Here is a 22,132-nt window from a genome sequence, read left to right on the forward strand (position 1 = left end):
GAAACATATAGTCTTATATGTGTGTGTCTGTGTGTTCATTTCGGTAGAATATTATATCTTGTCAAATAATTGACAGTTGATTGTATCGTGTCAAATAATTTCTGTCACACGAACCTATGGGAATCTTGGTATGGCTCGAATAATTATCATGTATATGCGAATCATATGACACTATACAAGTCGTAAACAATAATTGGCACTTGGCCGGAAAGTGTTATTGTCTCTATAATTAGCCCGGGTCTCCTATAGGAGCTCCGTCAACAACAAAATTGACACGTTTTGTATGCTGTCAGGTATGCAAAGTTCATACGAGTCGTATGTATAGGACTTGTATGCAAGGTGTATGTAAAAGTGGGGATGGCATGCGAATAGCAACACCCTAATAATAATTATCATATTTTCTAACAGTAACCACACATACAAATTAAGATCCTACCATGTTTTTTCAAGCAGACTAAATCTCTTTGTTTATTAGTTGTATCGATCGCCTAATACATTTATGATTAATATTTTATGTGATTGGAGATATTTTATTAAACAACACATGTGTGAATCATTATTCAAACTAAAGAAATTAAGAAACCCTCAACTCTATAAATATGATTCAATCTTATCCCTCAAGTACCAAGTCCTCATTCTTTTATCTCTAACAAGATGAAAAATGTTACTTTCTTTGTTTTTGTTGTTTCAGTTTTGCTTATTGTACAAGGAAATGGTAAAAGGATTGGAGAAACCAAAAGGTTGATCCACAAGGCTAACAGAAAGGGGCCATATATAGGCATTGTGATCCCTAACCTATTTGAAATGAACCCTCTACTCAATTATCCCGAGTACAAGTCTAGTAAACTCGTCATCGATGTAGGAGGTATGTATATATAATAAATACTCATGATTGACTTGCCACGAGCTTTCTCATAAACTGTGAAAGTTTAGGTACGGTGATGCTTATGATATTGCATAACGTAATTGTCAAGTTACTTAAACTTGTGAAGGCGTCAAGTTCTGGTGTCAAAATTCGTTATGCCCGACTGATAAGACGTTGACATTCATACCTTTAAGGTGTTTGCTTCTCATTTGATTTGGTATTGTTTGTATAGGAAGGAGATTTCGGTTTGGATCAGTTGGCCAAAAACGGGTTGTTTTGGTTATGACCGGTTTAGGCATGGTACGTAGATTGATAATGTTTTCCAAAAGTTATCATCATATATTGAGTTTAATTGACTACCAAACAAGATGGTTTTAATCTTGCATGTAATTCGTTATAAAATAATTTTCCTCTTGTAAACACATATAATTGTCAAAAAAAAAGTTGAAAATTGAAATTGAATTCAGTGATTGATCATATATGGACAAGTCATGAAACAAAATACAAAAAGAGTGATTTAAAAACTCAAAATTATGTAGGTTTTAATTATATTTAATTGTGTGCATGCACAACAGCTTAATGCAGGAGTTACAACACAGTTATTACTAAGTTTGTTTGACATTGAAGGAATTGTACATTATGGCATAACTGGAAATGCTAACCCTTCACTTAATATTGGAGATGTTGCAATTCCTCAATATTGGTCTCATTCTGCTCTATGGAGTTGGCAGGTAAATTACAAACTTTTTTATTTTCAATTGTAACAAAAAAATAATAAGTTTAGATTATAATTAAATCTATTTATTTGTATGTTGGAACATATTTTTTATATACTGTAGAGATATGGAAATGGTCCAGAAGACAAATTACCCCTTGAAGACAGTGGAGACTACACACGTGACATCGGCTACTTACACATTGCAAATTATTCGACTGATATTAAGTCTGATAACTTACTAAACAACATTTGGTATCAACCAGAAGAAATCTTTCCTGTGGATGGAACACCGGAGGAGAGACAACACGCGTTTTGGGTACCTGTTGACTCAAGTTACTTCATTCTAGCAAAAACTCTAGAGGTAGTTAACTTAATCCTTAAATAATGACAATTAATTGATTTTAGTAGACACTAACACAGTTTTATGGAAACATAAACCATATATAGTCGTCGCTGAAGTTGGAAGGATGCTTGAATGTGACAACATGCTTATCTACTCCACCAAAGGTTACCCTTTGGCATTACTATAATAAAAATTACTACTGTAGTTTAAATATGATGGTTTGGTGGCAAAGGGCCAATTGGTTCTCATATATTGTGGCACCAGTTTGGTCCTTTTAATTTTGATTATACTTTTGTTTTTTATTTTTTATTTTCTGTTATTTTGTTTAAAACAAAATTTTGATTTCATTTTTGTTTTTTGTTTTTCATTTAGTTTTTCTGTTCTCTTATTTAAAACAAATTTAGTTGTAACATTTTGTTATATACTAAGTGTTGACATCGTTGATTCCGGCCAAATTCGTGTTTGTTCGTCACCACGGCACACAGTTCTTTTCATCTTCGTCATGGTTTCCGTTTTAAATATGTGACTTTTTTGTATTTAGGTGTTGAAAATTTTATTATTTGGTTTATTTTCGGCGCCATAATCCGATACCGAAAGAATAAAAGTAAATGAACTTATATTTTTTACAGTTCCGCACTATGACCCGATACCAAATTACGTTCTGTTATCGCATGGGTTTCGCTTGCTTTGTTACAAGTCAAACATTAATACAAATGTAGTCCCTGTTCACGTTTGGCAACGCGCGGGGCAATCTACCTTGTTTTGATAATTATAACTTATAAGCCCCTCACACTTGTATCTGGATGACACAAGCCCGTCTTGCTACAATCCCTCAACTTTGTAATTTCATAAATATATATAACCTGATATTAAAACAAACTAACATTAGTCCTAGCTTTATTGAACTGTTTCACAAAATATTTAGTTAATATTTCAACCCCTCCCTTTTTTCAAACAGCAAACAACCAACAAGTCAAATTTGTTTTCTACTTATATATCTAAGTATGCACTTATGTTATAACTTAATCTAAAACCCATATGGTATCAACTATCAAGTAAGTCTCAACTATATTAATTGATTTTGTTGTGATTCAATTTATAACAAGACCGTTCAGGGTGGGACATGCACGCTTACGCCTTCCAAAGTTTAAAACCAAAACCAACCCCACAACCAAGGGCGCCCAAATGGAAACAACCCACATGGGCGCTATTGCATTAATGACAAAGGGGCTTAAGAGTGGGGCCAAAATCAATTCTAACATTTAAAATTCCCCACTCATATTTTTATGTTAAGAAAAAATTAAAATAATAACTGTGTTTTTAGTTAAACTGTTACGGATTTTTTAGTAAGATATTAGTGAGTGTCCTGTGCATGCCTACGTTACAATGACGCTATGAGACGTTTTTAAATTTTTAGTTAAACCGCTACACATGTCTAATAGTATTGCTACTTAGTTGAGATTAAAAACTAAGGGCTAGTTGCAATTTTGTCTATCATTCGCGTATACACAAAGGATCTTGCATCGTTTTCCAATCAAGTTGAGAATAAAATTAATATATTCACACTTGCCCATTGGCACATCTACCATAAAAACCTCGAACAAACTCACAAATATTCAACCATGTTTCCTTTTAAATAATACAATATTTTCAAATTTATTAATTTCTCTATTTTACATATCAAGGCACTTAATTTCCCCTTTGCAGGTGGAAATACATAAGCTTTGGTTACTTTACAGCAATGGGTCATCAAAGTCAGCATAAATTAAAACACAAGAGATTAGTTTGGCTATTGGCAGTGGTTTTTGGTGTGGTAATAATGAGGCAGTACTTTGAATATCCATATGTTGGTGTTACAATTCCCTTATATTCTTCCAGCAGCCATCAAGCACCACAAATGACTGCCGATACTGTTAAACGTGTCCAACACCAAAACAGATTAAAGACTCTTAGTATTTTGGAGATATTTAATATAATAATTAGTTTATTATTATAAGATAGTAGTCTTATTTTTATTTAATCCTATTTGTTTTGGATTCAAATTCTGTATTTGAGTTAGTGTAAGATTTGAACCTGGGTTTATATATACCCTAGGCTCAATGTGTTAGTTATTATTAAGTTTTTCTCGTTTGTCGTTTTCTTAATAAAGTTTATGGTATTGATTTACTTGCCAAAAGTTTAACAGATACTACCGGTCTACCGCTATAAAGGCTACCTCAATGGCTTTTGATAACAACACATTTCAAATATCAGCTCTATCTTTTACAATAAACCACGTTTGTGTCGACAGATGACTCGTATGTGAACACTGTTCCACCGGTGATAATGAGTTCTAAAAGTCCTACTGTGGATATATTGACAATCGCAGAAATGCGTGATACTTTACGACATTATCGTGCTTCCGTTCGTTCAATAGTATATATGCAACCTCCACAAACTCTTCTTATGATAGCGACGAGATATTTTTTGTTGCTTAATTAATTAACATTGCTACTGTTCTTTTGTAGAAACCGCAATGGTCATCAACAGTTGATCAGGAATTACTAAATGCAAAGTTGCAGATTGAGAATACTCATGTCAATGACAGTGATCAACCTTTTATTCCTATTTATCATACATTTCAAGGTTTAAGAGGTAAACAAAACTTGACTATGTTATGTTTAGATAAATATGTTTTCGTATGATCAAGAATGACGTCGAGCGAAAGCAAAACAAGTTAACAGATGAATTTCTCAAAGAAAGTAGTGTATTACTGAATGAATAAAACATCCCATTAGGGTCCATTTTGTAAAAAAGTCTAAATGTGACAATTATTGCTAAGTTTTGTAGATTGACAACTTGTAATTAAATACTAAAATTAAAGACATAAATATATGTTTAATGTTTAACTTAAGGCAATTAATGATTTACTCGTTTTTACACCAGAAATGGAATGGTTAAAAATATGCAAAATTAGAGGGAAAATTTTACGAAATCGGAGCCACAAATGGTCAAACCGCCTATGACTGTTTGCCACATGATCAACTGGCTGTTGAGACCTTAGCCTCCACTATTATGAACCCCGTAACTTCACTCTCTACCCAAGTTATGCTTGGATCAACTCCGTAACATTGAACAAATAAAGTGATAGACAACACGTATATTTGTGTTGTTCAATCTATCAATGTCATCATCTGGCCACACTAACAACTGTATGTGTGAAGATCAAGTTCAATTTAAAATTCTTGGACATAATGCAGTAGCTATGAATTAATGGAAAAGACTCTTAAGGTTTACATTTACAAAGAAGGGGAGAAACCGATATGCCACGAGCCGGAGGCTATGCTTAGAGGAGTTTATGCATCTATAGGGATGGTTCATGAAGAATATTAAAGAAAGCAAACATTTTGTTACTAGGAACCCAATAAATGCCCATCTTTTTTACATTCCTTTAAGCTCTCCAATGTTAGAAGTGAAACTATATGTGCCCGGGTCTCGCAATAAGAAGAACCTGGTACAACACTTGAAGAATTACGTTCATTTGATCGCTGAAGAGGTATGTACCCGCCTCAACACCGAGCAAGGCGGGTCAACCCACAAGATAAACACATTATGAAGGCACAAAGCCAAAACCTATACGCATGGCGCATACAAAACATGCTCAGGCATCATATGCCCAGGCACACATATGCTCGCGCATCACATATGCGCGCGGCGCATATCACGTGCTCGTTCATATCACATATGCTGGCGCATCACATATGCGCGCGGCGCACCAGCGCGCGGCGCATATCACATGCTCGTGCATATCACATCTGCGCATGAAATATCTGCGCGTGAGAATAAAGAGAAGACCTCGCGCATCCTCAGGATTGGCGCATATCACACATGCACATAATCGACCTCGTCCTTATCCAAATCAGGATTAGGGCAACCTTGATTGTGCACGTCAGACAACCTTCCAGAAGGCATCTTTTTAAGGAGTAAGAATATGCTGATGTTGACAGCTGCCAAATGAAAGGTCGACAACTCAGCATGACACATGTGCTACCACGTGATTACAACCAACGAGAAAGCGCCAGGTGTCCCAGAGGACACGTGGCGCAGTGCGATTGGAGGAGGCCAACGAGGTTGAGCCCAACCAGTGGAAACCCTAGCACTATAAATACAGCATCAACTCCACTTTGATGGACACATTCATACTCAATCATTGACAGTTACAGGCAGTGATATCACATTCAATCATATTGAATTACATTCACTCACAGTCAGTTACATACAAACACACAGTCACACAATCATACAGTATTCAGCTATTAAGCAATACTCTTGAGATTCCCTTACTGACAGATTATTATTATCTTCTCCACCATATACTTATTCTCACGCCGGAGGGTTACCCCAAAGAGGACCCCTCTGTCCCTTTCTGAGGGGTAAGTTAACGGCGTTGTTCATTTTGTAGGTGGAAGAACACAGATCCAGAAGAACCATCGGTGAAATAGTACAATCAAAACCCGAGGAAAGTAGATCTGCTACCAGCGAGTAGATCCACGTTTCTTCATTGGCGCCATCCACTGTTACAAACGGCAATCAGATCTCATCAGATCTACATAAAAAAAAAAAAAAAATCAATCACCATGGTTTCTGGCATTCGTAACGCTGATCAAGCTCTGGAGGATATTGAACGTGAGGGTGTCAATGAGGGACAACAGTTTCTGAGGGTGCCGCGTGATTCTACGCGCACCACCAGTAACCGTCCCTTCATCACAACCCCTCACGGCCAGACTGAAACTCCTCCAGACGATCTCACGTTACAAAATCTTGCCGGCGCGAAACTAAAAGGACCAATGGGTCCAGAAGAAGAAACGAATGATCCGAATGAATGGCTCATAAACGAGCAGCGGCGTCTACTGGAAAAGTACAATGAAATAGTCAAACAGAAAAAGCTAGCCGACCAAACACAAAGGCAAGCGTTTGATAAGCAGACTACAAAAAGGACGCGCGCGCCGGAAGAAGGACATTCTGTTCACACTGCACACACTGAGTTCAGTGATGAAGAAGTGCATAGCATGAGGAAGACGCGAGATACTCATGCAGGAGGCTCACAACTCCGCGCGCCTGTGAACATGGCGCCTGGAGCCAGAGCAGATCTGGATCTGCACATGCCGTACAGCCCGCCAGTGAGGGGGCAAGTGGACGTAACAACGCCGTACAGGCCGGCCATCTTAGTGAAGCACTCAAAATTTACTGAGCGCATCGCTAAGGCCCCCATCCAGCACAAGACCAAGATGCCAAGTGGTCTGGGCAAATATGATGGTACAACAGATCCAGATGACTTTTTGCAAGGTTTCTATAACACGGGAAACCTAGAGAGCTGGACGATGCCAACATGGTGTCACATGTTTGCCCGCTGCCTTACGGGCGCGGCGCGGGTCTGGTTCGAGAGCTTGCCGACTGGGCAAATTGATGGGTTCGAGGAACTATTGGAAAAGTTCCAAGCCCACTTCGTACAGCAGCGCAGACACACGCGCGATCCTGATGACATCATGCACTGCGTGCGCAGGAATGATGAAACGATTGAGGACTACATCACTCGTTTCAATCAGGAGTCTCTGGCAATCGGGGGTATAACTGAGCAACTCCTGCGCGTGGCTTTTATACAAGGCGCGCGCAGTGATCAACTCCGCTGAGCTCTCGTAAGCAGAGATGGTATGCCCACCACTTGGGCAAAACTAATGGAAGCATCGCGAGTCTTCGCGAGAAATGAAAAGCAGATTGCCCAAGATAGGGCAAGAGAAAGAGCGCATCAGGCTGAGTCACCGCGCAGCAAAGAGAAGAGGGCCAAACAGAACTCTGTATGGTCCAGGTTGCAACCAACAAGTTTTTCTTCCACAGAAAAGCAAACGCAACCAAGCTCACCCCAGCCCCAAAAAGATGTTCGTAATCGCGGGGAGGGTGACAAGAGGGAGGGCGGCAGAGATCCTAGCAGACCTCTGCCAAGAATATGGACTCCCCTCACTAAAACACCTTCACAGGTGTTAAGTACTGAGAATGTCCAATTCAAGCCCCCCAAGCAACTACACTACAAGGGACCGCAAAACAGTGGCAAATATTGTGAATTTCACAGGTCCCCGGGCCACAACACCGACGCATGCCATCATTTAAAGGATGCGATCGAGAAGGATGTAAAATCAGGCAGGCTGGCTCACTTGGTGAAAAACCCAAGAATAGAGGATGAGCAACCGGAAGGAGCCTCTGCCAACAAGAAATACAAAAGAATCTGTGTGGCTGAGGGGGGACGACAAGGGCAGACGTCAAAAAAGAGAAGCGCGCAAATCCACGGAGATTGGCGCGAGCAGCAAGTTATCTTCCCAAGAATCAGGGGAGGCCGTTCAATCAGCAGCCCTCTCGTCATCACCACACACATTGCTCATTACGAAGTGTCAAAGGTCCTGGTGGACACTGGAAGCGAATCTGACATTATGTATGAGCAATGTTTCAGAAAGTTAGACCCGGCAGACCAAGCGCGGCTCGAGATGGTGAACGCACCAATTTGTGGTGTTTCAAATGAAATCATCCATCCCCTAGGTCAAATTCAGTTTGAACTAACTATGGGGGATGATGAGCACAAGCGAGCCGAAGTTGTCAACTTCTTTGTCTTGCCCACCACGTCATGCCACAATATGATCCTGGGTAGGGGAACGATCGCCCAATTTAATGCTATACCGTCGCCAGCGCACGGCGCATTGGGGTTCCTTACACCAACGGGCGTAACATTTGTTTACCGCGATCATTTGTGCGCAGTGACAAGTACGCCGCGGGAAGGGAGAATGAAACTTCCAATGGCGGACAATGCGCCAGAGAAGTGGATTTTAAACCCAAAATTCCCAGAGCAAACGGTCACAATTGGCGCTACCATTTCAGACGAAACGAGATTGAGAATGAAAAGGTTGCTCACAAAATACACGTCGGTCTTCGCGTGGCAACACTCCGATATGACTGGGGTCCCGCGAGACTTGGCGCAACATTCTCTTAACACGTTCAAGTCGGTGGAGCCAATTGCTCAGAAAAAGAGAATCATGGGGGATGAAAAGGCGAAGGCCATGAATGAGCAAGTTGAGGACCTGTTGCGCGCAAACATCATCCGCCCGATCCGATACCAGACGTGGGTAGCCAATCCTGTGATGGTAAAGAAAAGCAACGGGTCATGGAGGATGTGTATTGACTTCAAGGACCTCAACAAAGCATGTCCGAAAGACTGTTACCCCCTCCCAAACATCGACGCAAAGGTGGACTCCGTGGCGCCATTCAAGCTCAAATGTTTCCTGGATGCCTACAAAGGCTATCACCAGATTCAAATGGCACCACAAGACGAAGACAAGACTGCCTTCAGAACCGACAAGGGTGTTTTTTGTTACACAAAAATGCCCTTTGGTTTAAAGAATACGGGCGCCACTTATCAGAGACTTATGGATTCGGTTTTCAGTGAACAAATCGGAAGAAATCTAGAAGTCTACGTTGATGATTTGGTGATCAAGAGCAGGGAGGAGAGACAAATGCTCAAAGACATCGAGGAAACTCTTCAGCGCTTAACGGAAGTCAACATGAAGCTCAACCCGAGCAAATGTACTTTCGGCGCGGAAGAGGGGAAATTTCTTGGTGTAATGGTCACTAAGGATGGTTTCAAGGTGAACCCTGAAAAGGTGGAAGCCATCCTTGACATGCCTTCACCATCCACCATGAAAGAGGTTCAGAAGCTGAATGGTAGATTGGTGTCAATCAACAGGTTCCTAGCGAACCACGCCAGCAAATCTACTCCATTCGTTAACACTTTGAGGAACTGCTTGGAGAAGAGCCAATTCAAGTGGACGCCTGAGGCTGAGCAAGCTTTCAGTGAGATAAAAGAATGTCTCATAAAGCTGCCCGCGCTCACAGCTCCACTTCCTGGCGAAACCCTTACATTGTACTTGTCAGCTGGAGACCGCGCCATCGGCGCAGTATTATTGGTGGATCGCAAGGGGATCCAAACGCCAATATACTATGTGAGTCGGGTGCTGACAGACCCTGAGACGCGCTATTCCATCATGGAAAAGTTAGTTTTGTCACTAACACACGCGTCGCGCAAGCTTCACAGATACTTCAATGGTCATCCGATTGAAGTTCTGACAGGATACAACATCCAGCAAGTCTTGCGACGCCCCGCGCTCTCCGGAATGCTGACAAAGTGGGCGCTGGAATTGGGTGAACACACGATCACTTATAAGCCCCGTCCAGCAATAAAGGGTCAAGTTTTAGCGGATTTCATCACGGAAATCCCAGAGGGAAAGATTGAAGAAGCTCAGCGCGAGGTAGACCCTCCGCGAGCAAATGATGGAGAAGATGTTTGGAGGCTATTCACTGATGGAGCCTCCAACAGCGAAGGGTCCGGTGCAGGCCTCAAACTGGTGGACCCTGATAATCATGAATATACTTATGCTATTAGGTTGGACTTCAAGAGTACCAACAATGAGGCTGAGTATGAAGCCCTGCTGGCTGGTCTGCGCATTGCGCGCAAGTTTGGAGTTAAAAGGCTAGAGGCCCATGTTGATTCTTACTTGGTAGCTGCACAGGTCAATGGCCTTTATGATGCCAAGGAGAACACCATGCCTCTATATCTAGAGCAGGCAAAAAAGCTCGTTGAGCAGTTTGACTTCTTCAAAATCATACACATCTCGCGCAGCGAAAACAAGTCCGCTGACGCGTTGAGTAAGATGGCATCAACTAATTTTGATCACTTTGGCAAAGATGTCAGGGTGGAAGTGATGAGCAACCCGTCAGTGCAAACGCAATCTGTCCTTGTAATTCATACAACCCCTTCATCCTGGATAACTCCAATAATGGAATTCCTGAAGGAGGGGAAGTTACCGGACGAACGCGCACAGGCGAGAAAGATAAGACACAAGGCGCAGAACTATGAACTACTTGATGGTACATTATATCGACGCTCTTATCTTGGACCGCTCATGAAATGCCTGGATGCTGAAGAAGCAAGCTATGTGATTAGGGAGATTCACGAAGGAATCTGCGGAATACACGCTGGCCCGCGCATGGTGGTTGCCAAGGCAATGAGCTCGGGCTACTATTGGCCAGGCATGTACTTGGATGCGCTAAAAGAAATACAAAAATGCAAGGCATGTCAGAGCTACGCGCCAAACACCATGCGGCCAAAGAACAACTTGATTCCAGTGACCTCCGCATGGCCTTTCCACAAATGGGCCATTGATATTGTGGGGCCCCTGCCGCAAGCGCAAGGGCGAGTGAAATTTTTGGTAGTAGCGGTAGACTATTTCACTAAATGGGTTGAGGCCAAGCCACTAGCAAAAATCACAGCTGAGGCGATGAAGCAATTTATCTGGAGCCACATCATTTGCCGTTTTGGCCTTCCTATGGAAATTGTGAGCGACAATGGCAAACAATTCACTGACAGGAAGATATCCAGCTGGCTCAAAGAATTGCACATCAACCAAATCTTCACTTCGGTCTACCACCCTCAGGGGAATGGCCAAGTGGAGCGCGCGAATCAAAGTTTGTTAAATGGGCTGAAGAAAAGGTTGGAGGGAGAATCCCATTCTTGGGTCGAAGAGTTACCTAATGTCCTGTGGGCGCACAGGACATTAAGCAAAACTAGCAATGGCGAATCCCCGTTCAGCCTAACCTATGGGACAGAGGCTATGATCCCAGCAGAAATTGGATGCCCATCCCATAGGGTACTCATGATGAGCAAGACTGATAACGAGCGCGAAAGAAGATTGGACCTTAACTTGCTTGAAGGGCGCAGAGAAGCGGCTATCATCAATGAAGCCAAATACAAGAAAAAGCTGGAAAAATATTATAATCAGCGCGTTAAAGAGTGCCACTTCAAGAAAAATGATTTTGTCCTTCGAAACAATGAAGCTAGCCGCGCAATACCCCCAGGAAAAATGTCCCCCAATTGGGAAGGACCTTATCAAATCTCAGAAGAATTGGGGAAAGGCGCGTACACTTTAAAAGATTTGAATGGAAAAAAGATACCGCGCGCGTGGAACGCAGCACAGCTTAGAAAATGCTTCATGTAAAAATTCAAATATGTAATCAAGGCTTTTAAGCCATCATGAATGATGATTCGCGCTATCTTTCAATATTTGTTCTATTACCTTTGCATACATGTTTCACACTTCCTTTATTAACTTGGAGCAATATGACAACACTATATTGACTTCAAAACAAAATAAAACGAAGTAAAACATACATGCGCGAGCCTTAGCTCAAACGCGTTAACGAGTCTTAACTCTAAAACGTCAGGGCCTTAGCCCAAACCTACGAGCCTTAGCTCAAACACGTTAACGAGTCTTAACTCTAAAAACGTCAGGGCCTTAGCCCAAAACAAAGAGCCTTAGCTCAAAACACTCACAAACATCCATCTTACATCCCGCGCAGCCTGATCATAAAAATCCCTAAACACAACTAAGGCAAAGTACATGCCAAATCATAGTTGTTAAGGTCTCAGGTCGAGGTCGCGCGCGGAATAAAAGTGGATATCTGAGTAACACATGCTGACATGTAATGGCTAAAACTCATATAAAAAACGTGCGACAACGACGCGCAAAAAAGGAGTAGTGAAAAGTCATCGCGCATGTCAGCATAAACAAGATACTGCGAAACCACTTACAAAATAGGACTATGGTTAAGTAAATAATTTCCTTACAACCTTGTTCTTATTTTAACGTGCAAGCATATCTTATATCTATACAAGCAAACATGAAGAGATGAATGGAAATGCGCAAGATATGAAAAAGGGAAAACAAATTTCATTCCATAGCATTGAAATTTACAAGTGTGATGAGTTACAAATTACAAGTATAACAAAAAACAAAAAAAAAAATTAGAAAGATGAAGGGCTTCTCAAGTCTCCACGTCGACGTCAGCCACTTCATCACCCTCATCATCTCCCGCAGCATCTGGCGCGGCCCGCTCCTCATCTCCGAACTGACCATAGTCAAGTTCTTCCTCCTCAATGGAGTCTTCTATCACGACGGTGTCAGGAGCAGATTCTTTCGCCGCGCCAGAGCCGCTGGCAGGGGCAACATCCCCCGCGCCACCATCATCGCCACCAGCCCCCTCGCATTCATCGAGCAACTTTTTTAGCGCGCCGAGGTCGGGCTGGTCAGCAAGCGCAGCTATCTGCAAATCATTAGAAAAGGATTGAGTACAAAAAACTTGGAAAATTAATCAAGAAAAATTCATTAAGGTCAAGGTACCTGCACAAGGATGGGGATGGGAGTATTCATATACTTCTCCCCCACCGCGGCCATGTCCGCGCAGGCCGCGTCGCTCTTGTAAGGGTACTCGGATGGGTTCTTCTTCAACATCCCATATTCATACCCATCCGTAAACCCTTCAGCTCGACCCACAAGACGCGCGGCAGCATTGCAGTCCATCACAAGGGCCTGAAACTCGGCAGAATATTTCATCGCCAAAGCGCAACGAGTCATGCCCTGTGACACCAGCCATTGGCGATCCTGCGCGAGGCCAGCAACAGACGTCTCGAGGGCAGGAACCTGGGAGTTTAATAACTCAACAGTTTCCTTGGTCTTTTTTAGCTCCTCTTTATCAGACGCTGCTGCCGCCAAAATTTTTTCTTTCTCCGCCTGCGCAGCATCAAGTGCTTCCTGGCTAGACGCTGCCGTCGCCAAGGCCTCATCCCTATCGGCCTACGCGGCCGCCAACTCCTTCTTCAGGCGCGCAACCTCGCTCTCCAGTGATGATTTCTCAGTGATACTCTGGACGATAGCTTGGTCACGCGCCTCCGCCTGCTGTTCCAAGACACGCACTCTCCGCGCGTACTTGGCAACTTCGGCCTCCGCCACCTGCTGCTTCTCCCGCGGAGCTTGGAGCTCATGCCCGCGCTTAATAAAGGCGGTGTTGGCACTTGCTCGGTTTTCGCTGAGCTCCGCCTGGAGTTTCTCAGCTCGTGCGCGAGCATCAGAAAGGTTCCAGGCAGCCACCTTAGCCTCTTGCTGGGCTGCCACAAGAGCATCGCGTACTTTAATATAATCACGATGAAGCTCTTGGGAGGCAGCAAAGAAAGCTGACCCAGCGAAAATGTGATCATTGAGCAAGTCAGCGCGGGTGCGCTCCTCCTGATACCTCCTTTCAGTAGGAGGCACGACATGAGCCCAGAAGTCCTCGCATACGCCCATGGATTGGAAGGAACTATCTTCATTAATATTCCATCTCGGGCGGTAAACGTGGTCACCTTCCTGCAAAACACAAGAAATGTTCTAAGTCATAAAACATACTTATATGGAGGTACGCGCAGCGGAGCAACAAATTAAAACATACCTGCGGGGATGAAGCAGAAAAGTCAGCGCCAGCCCCACCAGAAGTCTGCGCTGCGAAGTCTTGTGGCATCGCAGGGCTGGCGCGGTCTCCCAAGGAGTCTTCAGCTTGAGCCCCCTCATCATCCTCATCTTCTTCAATAGGCCTCTTCTCCTGCGACCTGGAGGGCTCCAAACCAGCCTCGCGGAGAGGGCTGCGCGTAGGAGGAGGCGAGGGAGGTCTCGACGCCGCCAGTTCGGCGCGCAATACGGCTTCCTGCTCCTTTGTAATCCCAATAAGGGGAGACTCAGCACTAGCAGGAGCAGGACCAGAACCAGCGGCGCCGGCAACGGCGCCAGGAGTGTCACCAGCAGCTTGTACGCCAGCTACAACTCCTATGAACAAATCAACAACAAAAAAGGGTTTATGATTTGATCAAAACAAAAAATTCAGAAGACAATGGCGCAAAACATACCTTCGCGCAATTCTGTTCGCGCGTTGAACATCGCCATAAAGTTCATTCTACCCTTTTCTGAGGGTAGAACAGGGGACTTCGAAGCAGCCCCCGGCGCAGCCTCAGCACCTTGTTGCGCCTGAGGCTGATCTGCTACCGTCGCCGGTCCTGCAAACATTCAAATGCGAAAAGATGTAATAAAAGTTCAATCATAATTATGGGTAAGCAAAGTATACCTTTCGCAGGCGCGGCACTGCTTCTCTCTTCAGCCGCGCGAAGGGAGGAGGTCACGCCACCATACCTCAAGTGGACAGGAGGTCTGCCCACTTTCACAGGCAGGGAAGCTAAAGAAACCTTGGTGGTAAACACCTGGGTTTCCTCAGGTCCCTTCGTTTGAGCATGGGGATGAGCGACAGGGGTGTCGTCTTTCTTCTGTTTCTTACTGCCCCCTGCGCCGGATTTCCCCTTAGCTTTGCGCTTTAGTAGGGGCGCCTCCTCTTCCTCCTCCTCCTCTTCCGCGAGCTCCAGCTCGTAGTTCTCCAGCGCATCTACAATACATGCAACACAAGTGTTAGCAAAATTTGGTATTCTAAAGGAATAAGCATAAGTGCGAAGGCTTACCAGGCGCGTCGCTATCAAAGTCAAATGCCAGATCGACAGGGATGAACATGTCATCGAAGCGATCTGGGAAGCCCACCTCCCCAGCGCCAAGCGCGACGGAGCCACCCTCCACTTGATCATCATAAGCGGCGTGGATATAATCCTTGGTGACTGCGCAAAAACAAGTCAAGTGATATCAGCAAAAAGAATTATGTTCGCGCAGAAAAAGAAATAAAGCAATGAAATAAACTTACACAACCCGTCGACTTGGATAACGGGCTCAAGCGCGCTGTCGGTCCACAGCTTACTCATGCCGACCCCCACCAGCGCCTCCTCGCGAATTTTCTTGGCGGGGGATGGTTCGGCGGTCAGTTTCTTAACCCAAGCGCCGGTTGGGTTCTTAATAACATCCGCATCCGCGGGCGCAGAATCGATCGCGCGCATCGTCATGCGGATGGGGATTACACCAGCCCTGATGTAGAAGAACCTCTCAGACCAGTCATGAAGGCTCTTGAATGACATGGTGCTGCACTTAACCTTCTGACTGCGAGGAATAAATGAAATCCAAGAATCTTGGATCTTGGGCTTGTAAAAAAATTGAAAGCGCCGAGGGGTGGGCTCCTCGCGCTGTGATTTGCACATGAACTCGAAATGAGTCATGCGCACAAGTCCAAACGGATGGACTTGGGATATATGAATCCCGAAAAACCGTAACACCGCGCCTACAAACCTTGTCATCGGAAGACGAAGGTTGCAGTGGGTGAAAAAATGGGTGTACAATGAAATATAGCCGGGAGGCGGGTCCGCCGCCGTTTGCCCGGCCACAGGCAACATGCAGCCAAACACAGGGAGAAAACCCTGTGACGAGATGAGGCTGTCGAGATCGGCCTGCCACAATTTGCAGGGGATTTCATTCCACCTTTTCGTGGCCTTGGTCCTCCCTACTTCCTCCGATGTGGTCTCAACAACCCTCTTCCCCTTGCCCTTTTGCTTCAATGTCGACATCACCACAGATTTCACACGGCGTCTTCGAGAGGCAATAGAGGTGATTGAGGGGTTAGAGGAGTCTGAACTATCAGACATACAACTGCAGCAACAGATAATCGAAGATTCGAAACGATGAATACACTCAAATCAGAATATGAAAGGCAGAAATTCGAAAATTAGCAACAATGAAGATGAAGATAAAATTTTTTCCTAAGGGCCTGCTTTTATAGGCCCAGGAGAGAGAAAAGTGGCAACTGATCGGATTTCACGCGCCCCCACTCGCAGGTGTAAGCCAACGAGGGCGCGGCACGTGTCCCTAACACTGTTGAGGGGACATAAAAACGTAACGGACCTGCCACGGAGCAGAGACGCGCCCCCACTCGCAGGTGCAAACCAATGAGAGCGCGACACGTGTTCCAGACAGCTGTGCGAGGGGACATGAAAGGCAACTGTAGCACCTCGAGCACACGAAACGTCTGACACGTTTACGGCGCACGACACCACCAACCAACCACGTGTTTGGACCCTTCGTTTCAACCAAATGGATAGAACTTCGCGCAACGATAGAAACAACCAAGAAAACGACAAAACCCCATCAGTAAGTCTAATATCTATCTTACCGCGCTAGCGCGAGATAAGACACACATTAGACTGGGGGGGCTTGAAGAGGTATGTACCCGCCTCAACACCGAGCAAGGCGGGTCAACCCACAAGATAAACACATTATGAAGGCACAAAGCCAAAACCTATGCGCATGGCGCATACAAAACATGCTCAGGCATCATATGCCCAGGCACACATATGCTCGCGCATCACATATGCGCGCGGCGCATATCACGTGCTCGTTCATATCACATATGCTGGCGCATCACATATGCGCGCGGCGCACCAGCGCGCGGCGCATATCACATGCTCGTGCATATCACATCTGCGCATGAAATATCTGCGCGTGAGAATAAAGAGAAGACCTCGCGCATCCTCAGGATTGGCGCATATCACACATGCACATAATCGACCTCGTCCTTATCCAAATCAGGATTAGGGCAACCTTGATTGTGCACGTCAGACAACCTTCCAGAAGGCATCTTTTTAAGGAGTAAGAATATGCTGATGTTGACAGCTGCCAAATGAAAGGTCGACAACTCAGCATGACACATGTGCTACCACGTGATTACAACCAACGAGAAAGCGCCAGGTGTCCCAGAGGACACGTGGCGCAGTGCGATTGGAGGAGGCCAACGAGGTTGAGCCCAACCAGTGGAAACCCTAGCACTATAAATACAGCATCAACTCCACTTTGATGGACACATTCATACTCAATCATTGACAGTTACAGGCAGTGATATCACATTCAATCATATTGAATTACATTCACTCACAGTCAGTTACATACAAACACACAGTCACACAATCATACAGTATTCAGCTATTAAGCAATACTCTTGAGATTCCCTTACTGACAGATTATTATTATCTTCTCCACCATATACTTATTCTCACGCCGGAGGGTTACCCCAAAGAGGACCCCTCTGTCCCTTTCTGAGGGGTAAGTTAACGGCGTTGTTCATTTTGTAGGTGGAAGAACACAGATCCAGAAGAACCATCGGTGAAATAGTACAATCAAAACCCGAGGAAAGTAGATCTGCTACCAGCGAGTAGATCCACGTTTCTTCAATCGCGACAATACAGATTTTGGAATCGAACATATAGATCGAACCATTTTGTTGTTGCTTGTCATGATTAGGTAGGCCTACATGTTCTAATATTACATTTTCGTTTTGCTGTTAACCCATGTATAAAACTCAAGTAGCAACGTCCATCTTGATACTATCACAACATTCTACGGTTTTTAAATAAAGTTAGGGCTCGTATTTCGCAAACGACTAAACTGTCACATTATGAGGGCCGTAAAAAACAAATTTTCAAATCATACGAGCCATAGAAAACAAATTATCTAATCATATACAACCTGTATATCACTTTATATGGGCGTGTATTTACATTTTCGTCATATCTTCTATTGCCCATATAATACAGCGAAAATATTTATTGCCCGTATAATACAGCGAAAATGTTATTAGGCGGTGTGCATATAAACAGACCCAAATTTTAATAATTTTTAACCATGACGGCTTTGATCAACCTAAGAGAAGTATGTTATTTCTTCTCGTAATATTCTAAATCATTATCTTGATAAAAACGTACAGGTGTGAAAATATGTTCCAGTTTTGCAAGTTTTAATTGACTTGGTATTCTTTGTATTCGATTGAACACTGTAATTCCATTCAGGCGACATACGAAACAAGGAGATCTATGGATGGTTGCATAAGGGCTCTATGCAATTCGGATATAAAAGAACATTTCTAATTAGGAAAAGATGTATCTCTCCCCTGAAACGTTCATTCGTTCACCTGAAAACCCTTTAAGGTAGACTTGGAGGAAAACCCCCTTCTCGACGCAAGGTTCTCGCTTTCTTTGCAGGCCGAATGCACGGCGAAGTCCGGTCAAGTCTCTTGCAACATTGGGAAAACAAAGACCCTGACATGAAAATCTTCAGTAATCTTAACAAATCTTAAAACAAGATAAGCTATACTGAATACATGAAGAGTAGCAAGTATTGTACATGTGCTAAAGGTTATGAAGTTAATAACTTTTTACGAATGCGTTCCTGTAATAATATCCGACACTTTTGTCCCGGCCACCGTTCTTTGAGATCTTGAGTTGGGAGTCGTTTTCGGTCTTTATTAAAGAGAAGGATATCGTGAGTTTGAAGAACATTCTTCTTTCGATATCGAATAGAAGATATCTAGTGATGTTCCAGAGAGTTAAGAAGGTACAACAACATTTTCTATGGCATTTAACACCTGTGAAGTATGATATTTTTAATATGATATTACATTCAATATGGTGCAACAGAGTTTTTAGAGTAAATTCATTGTGATAAGGCTTTGAACACCTTTAACTTTTGTCAACAAATGTGACAAAGATCTTGTGTGTAATTTTTGAAGGAAAATAATATATAGTTTCGCATGCAATTTTTATAAGTAAATATGAGATTAATATTAACTTTGAAAGTTTACACAATATATCTTTGCAAACACTATATGTCCACTTTCATTTCTTTTTACAAGTAGTAAATGATACAAGTTATCTTGTTTTTAGTTCATTTTCATATTGTGTGAACTAAACCTATAAAATAGAACTTTTAACAATGAAAACCGACCAAACAAGGTTCAAACGTGATCAGGTTCTCAATTGAAGCGAAGTTCTCTCCCGGTTTGTGAACCATTGAATGGTCCTTTTCACCATGGGCAACCAAACCCTTTGTAAGTTGTCATCTTTCCGACTACTCTCCATAAGCGAACTTCTAGTATCTTTGAATCTTGAGACGTTTGTAATCTCTGACATGGATCTCTTCTCAATACCTTCATAATCCTCATTTTTCACAAACCTAGGAAAGTGTGAAGTTGTAACAGATGTTTCGCCACCATCAGTGGTTCGACCGATCATGGACTCGCATAATCTTCTTCTTTCCATATACTCCTTAAACTTCGTTACTTGTTCAATATCTATTCCGAATCTCTCACTACTTGAAGGAGAAAAACGCTTGCTTGATGCGTCATTAAGCATCATGGAGTTCAAAAACATTAAATCTGAGGAATTCACATCGCTCCATCGGCTCTTGCAAACAATGTCGGATACGATGATCCTATGTTTGAACTTATCCAACAACCTTTGATCTCCATATTGAATCAAGACATCTTCTTTAGGACTTTTCCCAAATTTCCTAAAACTACCTCCAATACTAAACCTTGATGACCTAGATGAACCATCATGTTCCCTCTTAACAAAGATTTCAAGATTGTTCAAACCCTCATCCGGAGTATACCTTAAACTATTCGAGAAAGTAAAATTTGTAATATCTGACAAATTAACTTTATACCGACAAAGAGGACAAGTAGAGTGACTTTCTAGCCATTGATCTATGCAATTCATATGAAATGCATGCCTACACTTAGGCAACAACCTTAATAGCTCCGAATCTTCAAACTTCGACAAGCATACTACACATTCTAGCCCATCTTTAGATCCCTTAAGCGCAGAGAATCTAAAAAGAGGCAAAGATTCTATCGCTTTCTTGTCAATCCCAGAGATTCGTGAGCGTGAGCTAGGAATCACAATAGGAACCTGGAGAGTGAAATCCGAGTTGCAAAACTTCATGCACGCGAGTATCAGAAACGATAAACAAAACATGGTACATAGGACCCCAATGATGATAACAACACTAGGATGCACCGGATGCGGAACATCATCAGAACTAGAATCGGGTGAATCTTGCTGGGCAAAAACATTGGAAAAGAGATTGAAGAAGATATAGATCAAGAAAAGGGTTTTGATCAATTTTAAGTGATTCATTCAAGAGATTTGGAGTTCTTGAGTGATATTAACAGTTAAGTTTAACACATGGTGTTTGTTGGTTCATTTTATGGGATGTTGTCTTATTGGTCATCTTCAAGATATTATAAATTAGTGGAAATTTAGTATCAAATAATAAAAATTTGGTCTCATGGTCCATGTCTTCTTAATTTGTTTTATTCATTGGCCGCCTTTGTCTGTCTTTCATTGTCTTTAAGGTGCCGTGCTACCATCCGCATCTATTTAATGTATTTTATCGTGTTTTAATAAATGACAAATGTTTGAGTTTTACTTGTTTAGTTCATAATGTTAATATTTTTCACTATTTGATAATGAAATGCTTAATATAACATTGAAAAGTATTTACCTTCCTATTACTAAAACTATTTCTACAACATCAACGAAAATGAGTTGAACTTGTATTGTAAGGTTACGCGAGTAGGGAAACGGATGTGTCGTGTTGTGTAAACTTTAGAAAAATGTGGGTTGACACGGGTCAGGCCAAGGTTTAAATAGTACAATATTTGTATTTATGGCAGCTCGTAGTCGTCCCAACACATAAGAAACAATTGGGCTAAAAGTTCTTGATCCAATGGAGTTGTAAGGTTTGATGAAATGCACCTCAAAAATTTTGGAATATAGTGATTAGGGTCATGCTATTAGCTACACCATATCCATCTAATTTCACATTATAAAATGATCGTCCACAATACACTCAGTTGACCGTTTTGACAAAAAAAAAAGTCAATACTTTGATAATTTGGTCTAAGCAGACGTTTGAACACTATCCGGACAGCCGTTCTAACCACATGTTGTTCAAACTCTTAAAATTGTTGGTCAGAAAGGTCGTTCAGCTAACAATCGGACGAACGTTATGACCATGGACGTTCAAACTTTAAACATATTTGGTAAAAACGATTGTCCCATCTCTATCTGGATGACCGTTTAAAATTGTGTAGAATTAAATATAAGATGGTGTGTGTATAGTTGGCCCTGTTGATTATCATATGTAATACATAGGATGCCCCAAAAAAGTTTAATAAAAATAGTGTTCTTGTGATTTCTTCTTTTTCTAAGTTGATAAGTTTACTTTTAATACATGTTAAGTTCCTGTTTATTTCACAGATTAAATGCATAAGTTTAATTATTTAGTTCTTGATAGTTCTTACTTCTACGCTTCTTGTTAATTCCTATTCACTTTTATTTGTTTTATTTCACTGTTAATTCCTAATTAAATAACCTCTTAAAAAAATTAAGAGTCGATTAAGATAAGGCTTCAATAAAAACTAAATTAATCAAGGATAATCAAGGCAAAGGTACCCAAAAATGATTTTAATAAACATTAGTGCTTTAAAAATTCCAAATGACTAATTATGTCTTCCTAATATAATGGGTTGATATTTTATACTTGTTTAACACGAATGATATAATTTA

At 42.4% G+C, this 22,132-nt stretch overlaps 1 protein-coding gene and 2 pseudogenes across 1 annotated transcript; 2 read left to right on the forward strand and 1 right to left on the reverse strand.

The window, feature by feature from the left end:
* Window positions 1–226: 226 nt before the first annotated feature.
* LOC143569352 (bark storage protein A-like) lies at window positions 227–2,204 on the forward strand. Its single transcript, XM_077055293.1, has 5 exons — window positions 227–865; window positions 1,098–1,165; window positions 1,441–1,596; window positions 1,705–1,944; window positions 2,031–2,204. The coding sequence occupies exons 1-5, from the start codon at window positions 655–657 to the stop codon at window positions 2,202–2,204; spliced, it is 849 nt and encodes a 282-aa protein (XP_076911408.1). The 5' UTR covers window positions 227–654.
* A 1,463-nt stretch (window positions 2,205–3,667) lies between these two features.
* LOC143569353 (putative glycosyltransferase At3g07620) lies at window positions 3,668–19,223 on the forward strand (annotated as a pseudogene).
* A 166-nt stretch (window positions 19,224–19,389) lies between these two features.
* Window positions 19,390–21,076, reverse strand: LOC143569349 (E3 ubiquitin-protein ligase ATL42 pseudogene; annotated as a pseudogene).
* Between the last annotated feature and the right edge of the window lie 1,056 nt (window positions 21,077–22,132).

The sequence above is a fragment of the Bidens hawaiensis genome, unplaced genomic scaffold, assembly GCF_021521415.1.
Source record: "Bidens hawaiensis isolate Kalapana, Puna unplaced genomic scaffold, B.hawaiensis_p1.1 tig00024461_1, whole genome shotgun sequence".
NCBI lineage: Eukaryota > Viridiplantae > Streptophyta > Magnoliopsida > Asterales > Asteraceae > Bidens > Bidens hawaiensis.

What these genes read in the sequence shown, in the direction of transcription:
- LOC143569352 (XM_077055293.1), top strand. Translation starts at nt 655, where the DNA reads ATGAAAAATGTTACTTTCTTTGTTTTTGTTGTTTCAGTTTTGCTTATT. An exon ending in ACTCGTCATCGATGTAGGAG is followed by an intron (nt 866 to 1,097) that starts GTATGTATATAT and finishes TTGTTTGTATAG; the next exon opens with GAAGGAGATTTCGGTTTGGA. An exon ending in TTATGACCGGTTTAGGCATG is followed by an intron (nt 1,166 to 1,440) that starts GTACGTAGATTG and finishes CATGCACAACAG; the next exon opens with CTTAATGCAGGAGTTACAAC.